The sequence below is a fragment of the Saimiri boliviensis genome, chromosome 17, assembly GCF_048565385.1.
Source record: "Saimiri boliviensis isolate mSaiBol1 chromosome 17, mSaiBol1.pri, whole genome shotgun sequence".
Classification (NCBI taxonomy): domain Eukaryota; kingdom Metazoa; phylum Chordata; class Mammalia; order Primates; family Cebidae; genus Saimiri; species Saimiri boliviensis.
This window is the reverse complement of record NC_133465.1, coordinates 9,293,067-9,306,631: the sequence shown is the minus strand read 5'-3', so window position 1 is coordinate 9,306,631 and position 13,565 is coordinate 9,293,067. Positions and strand designations below refer to the sequence as shown.

The 13,565-nt window shown below is 48.7% G+C and overlaps 1 protein-coding gene across 3 annotated transcripts in view; it reads left to right on the top strand.

Moving 5' to 3' along the window:
• Positions 1-13,565, top strand: part of PIK3R5 (phosphoinositide-3-kinase regulatory subunit 5) — an 83,824-nt gene that overhangs the window by 44,166 nt on the left and 26,093 nt on the right. For all 3 annotated transcript variants that reach the window (XM_010339849.3, XM_010339848.3, XM_074388165.1), the window contains exons 2-3: positions 9,017-9,132; positions 11,336-11,436. In XM_010339849.3, the coding sequence (XP_010338151.1) occupies positions 9,030-9,132; positions 11,336-11,436 (204 nt within the window). In that variant the 5' untranslated portion in view covers positions 9,017-9,029. The remainder of the gene's footprint in view (positions 1-9,016; positions 9,133-11,335; positions 11,437-13,565) is intronic.

Here is a 13,565-nt window from a genome sequence, read left to right as displayed (position 1 = left end):
CCAAGGCAGGCAGCTCACTTGAGGTCAGGAGTTCAACACCAGCCTGGCCAACATGGTGAAACCCTGTCTCTACTAAAAATAGAAAAATTAGTCTGGTGTGGTGGCACATGCCTGTAATTTCAGGTACTTGAGAGCCAGGAGAATCACTGGAACCTGGGAGGCAAAGGTTACAGTGAGCTGAGAGTGCTCCACTGCACTCCAGCCTGGGCAAAAGAGTCAGACTCTGTCAAGAAAGAGAAAGAGAGAAAGGAAGGGAGGGAGGGAGGGAGGGAAGGAAGGAAGGAAGGAGAAAAGAAAAGAAAAGAAAAAGAACTCTGATAGCTCAGCCTGGGCAAAAGAGCAAGACTCTGTCAAAGAAGGAAAGAAAGGAGAGAAGGAAGGAAGGAGGGAGGGTAGGAAGGAAGGAAGGAAGGAGGGAGGGAGGGACAGAAGGAAAGAAGGACTCTGATAGCTAACAGAGAACATATACTGAATGCTTATTATGCACCAGGAATGATTCTGCACATTTGCCTATGTTAACTCATTGTGCTTAACTTTGAGCTCTTTCAGACCCCAAGCATACACATGGTGTGCCCTGTCCTTTTAGGTGATACCAACACAGTATGACACTAAATGCAAAACTGGGCATGGACATCTGGTAACATTTGGTCATGAGGTAGTCATCAAGAGGTTCCAAAATATATTAACTATAAACTTAATCTAGACTGACATTCAATCCCCCGCAGAGTCCCAGAAACTCTCAGCCCCAGTTTAGGGACTTCAGGTTGGGGGATTTTGAGGCAGCCAGCCTTGTACTGGTCCACTGTGTCTACACAAGAAATAGCAATGTTAAAGAAGTTCACGTAAGGCAGTGAATCATTCAATAACTGCCCAGAAGGATACAGTAAGGGCATGAGGCCATGTAAAAATATAAAGGATCTTAGAGCCATGTCTACCATTCATGCAGCTTCCTCTAATTAACAGCTTACATAAACATGGTGCAGTTATCAAAACCAGGAGATGATCACTAACAGAGTCCTATTAACTAAATGACAGGCCTCATTTGAATCTTAGCATATTTCCCCCTCAATGTTCTCTTTCTGTTCTACATTCAGTAGAGGATCCCACATTGCGTTTAGCCTTTATGTGTCCTCGGTCTCTTCCAATCTGTGATAGTTCCTCTGTCTTTCCTTATCTTCAATGACCTGAACACTTTAGTGAGTACTCACCATAGTGACTGTCTCCCAGCTGGGTTTTGAAGGGTGTTTTCTCGTGATTAGGTTGTGGTTACGTGTTTTTGGCAAAAACCCCACAGAAGTGATGTCGTGTCCTTCCCTTCCCGTTGCATCACAGCAGGGAACTCACGATGCTGATACGGCTTATTGCTGGTCATGTTAACCTTGATCATATGGTTAAGGTGGTGTCTGCTGGGTTTCTCCACTGTGCAGTTGTTTTCCCCTTTGTAAGTGGTAATTATTTGGAAGAAAATACTTTGAGACTAAACAAATATCCTGTTTCTCCACACATTTTCACCAACAGATGTTTAGCATCCGTCAGTGGTTCTTGCCTGCAACAATCATTACCACGGGGTTTGCCCAGTGGCAATTTTCTATTTCTCCCATTCCTCCCACATTTATTAATTGGAATTCTTTCATAAAGAAGACCTGTCATTTCTCCTCCATTTATGTTTTTATTCAATTATCTATAACATTTAATTATCCATAGACTCGTGGGTATTTGTTTTTCTATGAGTTATAATTCATCACGTTCTTTGTTCATTCAAGTTGTCCTAGCTGTGGCCATTGGAAGCTCCTTCAGGTTAGTCCCTAGGTCCTTTTGACACTCCCCAGTGTTTTTCAACTATTGGCTTATTTTCTGGCACTTCAAGATGTGCTGGGTTTATTTTATGTATTTCCTGTTTCAGTCCTAGGATCAGCCATGTCTCTAAGGAGCTCTGGCTCCTTTTATCAGAGAATGGTATTTAGAAAGCAAGATCTGGGCACTAGGTGTGCTTGTTGCTATTGGGATGTCATTGCCTCTAGGCTTTCTCTGCAGACAGCTAGAAAATGCATGTATGTGTATTGATCCAAGCACATGCATCTTTTGAAATTTTTTCTATATATATCTATCTGTATATACATTAAAAACCATGAGTTCTGGATGGGCGCCGTGACTCACACCTATAATCCCAGCACTTTGGGAGGCCAAGGTGGGTGGATCATGAGGTCAGGAGATTGAGATCATCCTGGCTAACATGGTGAAACCCCATCTCTATTAAAAATACAAAAAATTAGCCAGGTGTGGTGGCAGGCACCTGTAGTCCCAGCTACTCAGGAGGCTGAGGCAAAAGAATCACTTGAACCTGGGAGGCAGAGGTTGCAGTGAGCCAAGATTGCACCACTGCACTCCAGCCTGGGCAACAGAGTGAGACTCCATCTCAACAAAACAGAACAAAAAAACCATGAGTTCATACTGATTCTTTCAAGTCTGCTCCGACTCCACAAGGCTCATTCCAGCCTTTCCCCTTCCTTATTTGTCACTTCTTTCTTTAACTCTCATTATCTATGGTTTATTCACTTATTTGTCTAATCCTAGTGTACACATAAAGAACTTTCAGAAATGTTTTATTTCTTTATTCTTTTGACATGGAGTCTTGCTCTGTCACCCAGGCCGGAGTGCAGTGGCACAATCTTAGCTTCCTGCAACCTCCATCTCCTGTGTACAAACAATTCTTCTGTATTCACCCGAGTTGCTGGAACTACAGGTGCCCACCACCATGCACAGCTAATTTTTGTATTTTTAGTAGAGACAGGGTTTCACCATATTGGTTAGTCCAGTCTTGAGCTTCTGACATCAGGTGATCCACTGCCTTAGCCTCCCAAAGTGCTGGGATTACAGATGTGAGCCACCGTGCCTGGCCCTGAACTTTTAGAATTTTAAATTCACATTCATATGAGAAACATATTTAATAACTGGAAAATAGTATTTACCTGTAGTTTTATTTTTGTCTTTGATCAGTATCCAGTCAAAGTACCATTTTACTAAGTTACTTAGGTTAGTTCTTTCATTCCCTATCCCCTTCGACGTGGTTACTTGAGTCATTGATTATATGGTTAATTTGTGATTGCTTGTCTCCCATTTTTGGTCCACTGCCCCCAAATCCTGGTTGATTTTGATTATTCATTCAATTTTGAGTATGTAAAATATCGCCACGGTTCTCAGCGTTAAAGTTCTACACACAGATAATTCTCAGAGAATGGCTGCTCCTCCCTCATCTCCAGTGTCATTCCTTGATCCAATCTACCCTTTCCTCACCTCTGCCTCCCATAGTAAATAATCTCCTTAATTTCTGATGTATCCTTCCTGTGTTGCAAAGAATTCTTTTCCTGAGGCCACAGTGGAGATTCTGCCTTACCAAGGCATGAGGAAGGGTGTGGGGCAGAGTAGGGAGAGTCGAGGCTCCAAGGATAGGAAGTGGAGAGGGAGGAGTCATCCAGGATGGAAGCAGGCGGGGTCAGCCCAGGACTGCATGCCTTGGTGCTTTTCTTACTTAAAGCATGGGCCTGGAATATTCCAGAACACCAGGAAAGCAGTGTGTAGAGCCAGCCAGCTAATTTTTGGAGGCCCCCTGCATATGAGATGCAGACCTTCTAAACTGTCCCTTCATCACTATTTAGAAACCCCCAAGAGGCTCTCCTCCGTGCCCCATGATGGGCTGCCTTGGGAAGCTGGACCCAGGCAGACCAATCCCTCCTCTGAGCAGCCCTGCACCAAAGGAAAGGTGAGCTCTCCAAATCATGGCATCCTATCAACATGGGAAGAAAAGGTAGAAGCAGGACTGGCTCTCTCTGTGCCCTCTGGGATCCCACCAACCCACCCCAACTCCAGGCCTTTCTGCCCCATGCAGGGTCCCCAGCAAGGACTCCGAGTCCTTTTCGCTGGCTCAGAAGAGGAACTTGGAGATGGGGGAAGGCCCGGCTGTTGGATATTTCAACACCACCTCACCACTGGCAGGGAAATCGGGGGTGGGGAGACAACATTCCCGGCAGCAGTTGGAATTTTACAATGGGAGTTCCTCTCATCAAGATAGGGAGAGGTCTTGGGAGGGCGATGCCAGGGAAGCCAGGCCCTGCTTGCCCAGCTTTTGAAAAAAGGCTTCATGCTGGGGAGGGGGGTGCCACTGTCTTCGCCCCTCACCTCTGCCCCAAAGCCGCGGGCTTCTGCTGACAAGTCATAAGAAACAGCTGAATGATTGACTCAGACGGAAATGAGCGCGCCACAGGGCTGGGTGGTGAGCCTGGTGTGCTGGGTTACCCCACAGGGCAGCTCAGCTGAGGATCCCTTGGCGGGGCTCCCTCTCTCCCTCTCTCAGGCTCCCAGGGCCTAGTGACTCGGGCAAGTCCTGCCTCTGAGAAGAACTTGGGGCAAGCGCGAGAAAGCCTTGGAATGACAGGGAGACAGGCACACCAGAATTCCACCCAGTGCCTGAGGATACCATGCCCTTCCATGGAGAAGACTTTGATGTGTCCCTTGAACAAGGTTGGGCAGGGAGGGGGCACACTGAGGCCAGGAGATGGGACAGTCACAGGCAGACCCCAAGATGAGAAGTAGAAGCCATTGCCCAGCAGATATTGGGTGGGGTGTGCTAGCAGCAGCCTCATGACACTGGGTTCTGCCCCTTTAAGGACAGGAGCGTGCAAAAGTGGCATTGGCTGAGAACGTTCATTTGCATCTTGCGTTTGCATCCATGACAGTGTGGGACGCATAGGGCAGGGTGACTCACTCCTGCTTCTGGCATAGCCGGCTTGGCCATTGCAGCGGGGGCTGAGTAGAGGGGTCTTAAAACCCAGATCACACGGTTCAGCCTGTGCTCCAGGCTAGAGACGCCTGGGCGCCGTGAGCCACCACGGTCATCACTGGTGCACTGAGAGAGTGTTGCTTTGTGTCCCCTCTGGCACACACTCCTGTGAGCCCTGGCTCTTTCTCCGGAGGATGCAGGGTTGTGCAGGGCAGCTGGTGTAGGGGCAGATGTGGTGGGGCTCAGAATCCCCAGCAACTGAGAGTCTAGACCTCTGTTTTTTTTTTTTTTGGACAGAGTCTTATTCTGTCACCCAGGCTGGAGTCAGTGGTGTGATCTTGGCTTACTGCAACCTCCGCCTCTCAGGTTCAAGCCATTCTCTGCCTCAGCCTCCTGAGTAGCTGTTATGACAGGTGTGCACCACCACACCCAACTAATTTTTTGTATTTTTAGTAGAGATGGGGTTTCACCCTGTTGGCCAGACTGGTCTCAAACTCCTGACCTCAGGTAATCCACCTGCCTCAGCCTCCAAGTGCTGAGATTACAGACATGAGCCGCTGTGCCCAGCCTACCTCTAGAAGCAAAATCATGTGTATCAAGTCTTCACTTGTTGGGGTAGAAACACGAATTCGTTTTATTTTTCTTCCATTAACTGTCTCTGACTATGCTGAGGAGCAATGTATTCTAGTGGTTAAAATCCCAGACTCCTTGGGTTTATACCCTGGCTTTGCCATCTCCTAGCTGTGTGACTTTAGGCAAGTTGTTTAACCTCTCTGTGCCACCAATTTCCCATCTTCAACCTACTCCATCCAGCTTCCTGCAAAATTGGTCTAGCCTTTAGCCTCTTAATGATAGGTTTCCCTCACCTTGCTGGCGGCCGCTCTAGAGAAGGCTCAAGCTAAGCTTTTGTTCCACCCCTCACCCCGATCCAGAGCCCAAGCCTTTGACTTGCATAACAGTGGGTCTGCAAGCTGCACCTTCTGCCCCTTGTCTCAGCCCTGCCATGGCTCACAGGCAGCACAGGACCAGGCGAGTGAGTTTGTTGGCTGAGTAGAGAGTGACCCGATGAGCAAAGGGCAGTCCCCTCACCTTGGGTCGTCCCAGTCTGTGTCAGGACTTCTCTGAAAGCCCTCTGCCCTCCGCTTTGGGGAGAGAAGGAAGAGCCTTCCGGAACAGTTGATGACCCTTTCTCTCTTCCCAATCTTATAATGAGAGGGGTGGGTGGGTCGCTGCGCTGGTTCTGGACTGACAGCTCCCCGCAGGTCCACCCAGGGCGGTTGTGCCCACATTGCTGACAATACTCTGTGGCTCTCAGAACTTTAGAATGCAGAGCATTGAGCACCTTTTGTCCCTAGAATTGGGTCTCAGCCACAATTTGAGAATAAAACATCCTCCCGGATCCCCGTGTCTGTCTATACCAATGTCAACTCTCTCCCGCCTGCCTTGATCAAGCCCCTTGTCCTCACTGGGCCTCAGCTTCCTCTTCTGTAAAATGAGGGACTTGCTGGGGAGGCTTCTGAGCTTCCTCCGGGAACCTACCCTGGGGGTAATCTGGGAGAAATCAGCCTGTGAGGACAAAGGGTCACTGATGACATCTGGGCCAGCCATTTATGCCCCAGACTCATCCATGTGAAGATGCCTGGTGTTCTAGCACCTCCGGCAGGTGCCGTTAGCCCTGAGCTGGAATAGGACCCACCTCCAGAGGGTCTTGTGGTTAGGCTGCCACGGGGGGCAGAAAGGTGAAGCTCATCACAGGTGTCAGTCCACATAGATGCTCATCCATGCCAGGTACTGGTACAATCCTGGGTCAGGAAGGGCTCTGCCCAGTCTGGCTCAGGGTCAGCAGACTTACCACCTGAGCTACCTGTGGAGGTGTTAAACAGAAGACCAAAGGCAACATAACAGTCACATGGAAGGGTCTCAGGATGTCTTTGGGCATCCAGGTGCTGCTAATGGATACACCCAAGGTCTTGAGTCACCAGTGAAAGGTGGTTTTTTTTAAAATTTTTTCTTTTTTTTTTTTTTTTTTTTTTTTTTTTGAGACAGAGTCTCACTCTGTCACCCAGGATAAGGTGCAGTGGTGCAATCTCGGCTCACTGCCTCCCGGGCTTAAGTGAGTTTTCTGCTCAGCCTCCTGGGTAACTGGGATTACAGGTGCCTGCCACCACGCCCAGTTAATTAAAAAAAAATTTTTTTTTATAGAGCTGGGGTTTCAATGTGTTGGTCAGGCTGGTTTCGAACTCCTGACCTCAAGTGATCCACCCACCTCTGCATCCCAAAGTGCTGGGATTACAGGCATGAGCCACTGTTTCCAGCCCCCGGTGAAAGGTTTTCTGAACTCAGCTCTCCACCTCCACAACCAGAGGGCATGGGACCTGGTGGGTTATTCTGTGTCCTGGGCCAGCCTAGCACCCTGGCCTGTGCTCCAGGTCCAGGTCCTGAGCGAGCTAATTCCTGCACCCAGACCATGGCATGGGCTGGCCCCCCTTTTCCAACACTTTTTCCCCTCACTTGTCCTGGCTTCCCCATCCAGCTTAAATTTCTGTTCTTCAGAGAGGCCTCCCTGACACCCCAACACTCTGAAGGGGGGTCCCCACTTGTCCCACTCCCAGCACCATCCTTTATAGCACTTCTCGCTTGCTGGGATCGCCTCTTTCTTTGTTCCATTGCTGTGTCTGTGTCTCCCACAGAGGAGCACGGCTGCTTGGTTCACTGCTGTCTCCCCCATGTCTGGCACATGGCAGGCAGACAGTGAACCCAGGACGGACCTCAGGTGCCTGTGCTGCCTCCTGCATGCCCACTGTGGCACCATCTGGCTTTGGAATGTGTAGCCCACTAGAGACACTGGTGAAGGAAGGCTGGACAACTCACAAAGGGTTTAGCTTTCAACTTAGCCAGTGGTGCCTCCCAGGCAGGGGAGGCAGGAGGATTTGCCTGTGTGGGGCCTCTGTAAGCTGAACACTCCAGCCGCACAGCAGAACCCAGGTTAGGATTTCATCTCTTTGCATGTCGTTTGCATGGCTCAGCTCTGAGCTCTGTGCTTCCTCTTCTGGCTTCCTGGTCTGTTCCCAGATCCACAGAGCTGGACTGCAGCTTTCTCGGCAACCCTCTACAACCTGGCCTAACTGGCCAGTGAAGGGATCTTCCCAGAGGGGGTGAATGCAGCGACATCCCGAGGGCAGGGTCGCTGACGGCAGTGACGATAGCAGGACAGCGCCTGTGCGTTGGAAGCTTACTCAGCGTGTCTGCCGAAGTGTTTCATCCCCTCAAGAGCCCCATGAGGTTAGCACCATCGTTCCCTTGTTTTACAGATAAGTCAACTGAAGTTTGGAAGAGTTAAATAATTTGCCCAAGGTCACATGGCTTGCAAATATCACAGTCCAGGTTTGAGTCTAAGCCTGTTGGATCCCAGAGCCAGGCTTAATTACTGAGCCAAATCACCTTCTGTGGCTTTGCCAAAGACCTGGGAGCCCTTATCCATGACTAGGAAGCTGGGCTGGGCCTGTTGGGGGCACTCAGTTCCCCAAATGGGGTTAAAACCCTCCTGAAATTCCCTGAAACCACTTCAGTGGTTTTCCAGCTCAGCGAAGCATCCCTTGGTTTCTCCTTAATAGGATGAGGAAGGAGGGTAAGGAAGGTCTTTGAATCATAGGCGACATTGCCAAGCCTCAGGGGAAGGAAAGAAAAATGGCAAAAGAGTAGGTTAGGGCAGAAAAGAAATAGGCGCTTGTGACCCAGGCACCCAGTCAGAGAGCTGCTCCAAGCATATCGAGTGAATTCCTATGGTTTTCTTATCAGGAACGTGCTCCCTGCCCCATCCCTGGGGGTTTGGGGAACACAGCCTTGGAAATTCAGAAAAAGTCCTCCAAGTGATTCTGATTTCTCCCCTCAGGATCTTCCTGCCAAGCCCACTGGGGTCTGACCACTCCATGGGTACTTGGCAGTATTCCCCACTACCCAGTGGGGAAGGCAGGTCCCTTTCCACCTCTCTGCTCCCACCCCTGACCCCTTACTTCCCACATTTCTGTCCTGTTCTGCTGCAGGGGTGCTCTCTCCTGCCACTCAGATGTGGCCCTCCCTGGGGATGGCTGTAAGGCCCCCAGTGCTTTCCCACAGCACCTGAGCTACAGTGAGGCTGGGCTGATCGCGTCGCACTGTGAGTGCCCATTGTCTTTACTGGACCAGGTACTCTCCGAGAAAGGAGCTCCACAAGCTGACCGGTGTCTGTCCCCCACGCAGGCAATGACTCAGGATGCAGCCAGGGGCCACGACATGCACAGAGGACCGTATCCAGCATGCTCTGGAGCGCTGTCTGCATGGACTCAGCCTCAGCCGCCGCTCCACCTCCTGGTCAGGTAGGTCTGAGGCTTCAAGGAAGCCTCAGGGGCCATAGTGGGCACTGGATCAGGCATGGAAGCAGGAAGATTCTAGTTCAAACCCTGTCTGTGTGACTTGGCCAAGTCCCTAGACTTCACCTGGGCAGGTGCCCGGCACAGCACTTGATGTAGTCAGTCCTCAGTAGCTGGCACTTTCTCCCTTCTCCCACAGCATCTTCCTCATCCTACTCGGGGCTGCCTTTTGCTTCTGGAAGAACGCATTGAATCTGCTTAGAAAACTACAACTGCTGATTCTGAAAAAGCAGCTGGGAATTCACAGGCAGCTCTCCCCAGAATTCTCCCATTTATTTCTAGTTCCCCTTATAGCTCTATCCTCCTCTTCTCTATAGAATAAGAGAAAATTCAGCAGAGCTTCAGAAAACAGAAGGCCTGTTTCCCAGCTCCCAGGACTGGGAAATAGGGTGTCTGCAGTCCCGGGCAGTTGCATCTCTGAAGGCTGGAGCCTGGCCGTAATAATTCCTTATGCTTGCAGAGCTTTCTCACCCCCGTATCTCACTTGCCTCCCTAACTTCTCCATAAGTAGCCACCCAGTGCTCCTTGAACATACGGATCCCTCTTCACCTTTGGCCTTGCTGCCTGGAACTCTTCCCTGGAAACTGCACATAGTTGGCTCCTCATCCAGGTCTCAGCTGAAATGTCGCTTCCTCTGAGAAGCTGTCCCTGGCCTTTGGAATGAGGCAGACCTGGGTGAAAGCTATCTCCCACTGGCTGTACAACCCTGTGCAAACCACTTTCCCTCCCAGGACCCTGGCCCTACTTGTCTTGTGTGCGAAATGGGAATAATAATAAGAACCAGCTGGGCATGGTGGCTCATGCCTATAATCCCAGCACTTTGGGAGGTGGAGGTGGATCACCTGAGGTCAGGAGTTCGAGACCAGCCTGCCCAACATGGCAAAACCCCATCTCTATTAAAAACACAAAACATTAGCCACATGTGGTGGCAGGTGCCTGTAATCCCAGCTACTTGGAGGGCTGAGGCAGGAGAATGGCTTGAACCTGGGGGCGTGGAGGTTGCAATGAGCCAAGATCAAGCTACTGCACTCCAACCTGGGCGACAAGAACAAAATTCCATCTCAATAAATAAATAAATACATAAAAATAATGGAACCACTTTCCTGAAGAGACAGTGGGAGCCCCAACGAAGATTATGTATTCAGAGGCCTAGCACTGTATTGGCACATAGTAGGTGGTCAATAAATGGTACTTTTCTTTCTTGCCTCCTACCCAGATTTTGATGGAACCTAAGCTGAGCTGGGGAGAGTGATATTGTTAAGCAAAAGCATATAAAAATACCCGACTTTTGCAAATTTTACAACAACCTGTGACCACATGGACACATTTTTAGAAGCCTTCAGAACTTTGGAAGGAGCCTGAAGTACACATGAGCGGTCCTGGAGCTTGAGCTCCACAAAGTTCAGGCGCAATCCATTTCCACTCCTGCAGCTCTCAAACCCCATTACACACACACACACACACACACACACACACACACACACCCCAGTCCCTCCCTGCTCCCCTGCCCCGGGCTGTCCCTTTAATTTGTAGGGGTTTACCCTTGCTGACTGCAGGGAAACAGAGACTGACAAAATAAGAAAGCCTGGGGGAAGTTACAGAGTGACAATGTGCTCATGGTAGCTTTTAAAATAGAACTAGTTTAGCTTCCCCTTCCTGGGCTCCCTGGCCAGTCCCGGGAAGCTCCATGGCCGCTGTAGACTGGGTCTTGCTTCTTGGGATGGAACTCACCGTGGCTCCTCTTTGTATTCTTCCAGCAATTTCTGCCTCTGTTCTAACCTCCCTGCAATTCATAGGTACCACCGTAGAAAGCCAGGGCAGGGGAGGTTTGGGGAGAAATGGTGCTCCCACGGGGAGCAGAGTTGTGGCGAGCTCATTGTCCTCTAAAGGAGATCCTAGCCCGCAGCGCCAATCCCTGTGTCTCTTGCTTATGCAGGAACAGGGAAGTTGTCATTATGTCTTGATGGGGCATGGTAGGGTCAAGTGTGAATCCAGCATCTTCTCCTGGATTCGCTTACTTTAGAAAGGAGTCTTCCAGTGCGATCCCACAGAAGAATGTTCCAGCATAAATGCCCCTTCTCTGCAGCCCCTGCCTGAGCGTGGCCCAAAGAGACCAGAACTGACCCCTCGCCTCTCTCTCCTTTTCCAGCTGGGCTGTGTCTGAACTGCTGGAGCCTGCAGGAGCTGGTCAGCAGGGACCCGGGCCACTTCCTCATCCTCCTTGAGCAGATCCTGCAGAAGACCCGAGAGGTGAGGGAGAGTCAGGAATGGAAGGGCAGAGCTTGGGTTGGCCCCGTAGAGTGGAGAAATAGGTCCCAGAGAACATCATTCCCAGGCGCCTGGACCCCTAGAGGGGCTTGGCAAAGGCCCTGGGAACCTGTGAGTTCTGTGTTTCGGCAGTGCTTGCGCATGAGGGGTTTCTGTGCAGGAATGCACTCAGTAAGAACACATCACACACGAGCCAGGGTCCTGTATTCAGCCACAGACATGACTTGTAAGTCCAGGTATTGACTAGGAAGGGAGAAGACACTTTACCCGATTCCCTTCCTCAAAAAGATCCATTAAAAACAAAGACACGAGAGGGAAAACTGATCGAAAAGGTAAACTGAGGCCCCCTCTCATAGTTTCATCAATGGCTTTTATGACAATGAAGAGGGATGTGTTTAGTGTTGAGCTGGGCTTGGGTTCCAGAATAGCTGTGAGTCCCAAAAGAGGATTTGGGCTTCTTAATAAGGAATTCTCTTTTATGGGGTGTGTGTGTGTGTGTGTGTGTGTGTGTGTGTGTGTGTGTGTGTGTATGATTTTAAATACATTGACTGAGTTGGAAAACACATTACTTTCACTCGCAATTACCTCTCCCTGTAAGAAGATGCCCAAGGTTACACCACTATTTACCTGGTACTTTTTACCCTCATTATAAGCCACCCAGCTTGGAACAGCTGAACCACCTTGGAAGTGCATAACATATAAACCCAAATGGAAAGTCTGGACCACCGTGGAGCCATATGGAAGGGTTTCGTAGAAAGTCTGACCCGTGAGGCATGGTAGACACATTGTCTATTTAGGGTAAAGAGAAAGAGAATTCTGAATTTGAGCCTACTGAGGTCATCCAGCACAGAAGACATGATGGGGCTTTCTGTGTGTCTCCAACTCCCACGAGTTCCAAAATGGGCCGAGAAACCTTCGGCATTTTGACGAATGAATTCTAAATCACATGCTGTGCACATACGTGCATGTGGTGTGGTAGGTTGTATCAGAGAGGCAGTCCACAAAAGGATAAATAGAATTTATAAACAAATATGAAAAAATGATAATGAAATAAATGCAAATTAAAACCATGATGAGACAAACTTTGCCTAACAAATTAGCAAGGGAAAAAAAAAGGTAAGGCCAGGTACAGTGGCTTGTGCCTGTAATCCCAGCACTTTGAGAGACTCAGGTGGGAGAAATGCTTGAACCTAGGAGTTCAAGATCAGCCTGGGCAACATAGCAAGACCTCATCTCTACAAAGAATAGAAAAAGTCGCCAGTTGTGGTGGTGTGCACCTGTAATCTCAGCTACATGGGAGAAAGGCAGGAGTGCTTGGGCCCAGGAGGTCAAGGCTGTGGTGAGCCAAGATTGTGCCACTGCACTCCAGCCTGTGTGACAGAACAAGACCAGCTCTCTCTCTCTCTCTCTCTCTCTCTCTCACTCTCTCTCTCTTTTTGTTTTGTTATGTGTTGTTTTGTTTTTAAGATAAAAACCAATGCAGGAAGAGCATGGTGAAACCAGTACTTTTATATATATAAAATATTATAAATGGCAAAATCCTTTTGGAAAGCAATATGACAATATGTCTCAAAGGTCATAAAAGTCTATAAATATGTTGATAATCTTTGATTCGTTGACTCCACTTCTTGAACTCTTTTCTAGAAAAATAATCCAAATTATAGAAAAAGGAATGTACGTAATGGTGTTCATTGCAAAATATGTAAAATGCCAAGAAAATAATCTTGAATGTCCACAGTGAAACTAGGAAGTTATGGAGGTCTACCAGATGGAGTATAATGCAGCTAAAACTAATGGATATTCTCCAAGGGCATAAACAAAATTTAACATATAAGACAATTGGATCCGTAAGATTTATTAAATGGTTTAGGGAAAATTGACTAAACATTTGGAAAAAGATAGATCCCCAACTCACACCATACAGCAGGTGAAATTCTAGTTGCATTAAATATTTCTCTTGTTTTTTGTTTTGTTTTGTTTTGTTTTGTTTTTGATAAAGAGTCTCAGCCTCCCAAGTAATTGGGATTACAGACGCACACCACCATGCCTGCCTATTTTTTTTTTATTTTTAGTACAGATGGGATTTTGCCATGTTGGCCAGACTGGTCTTG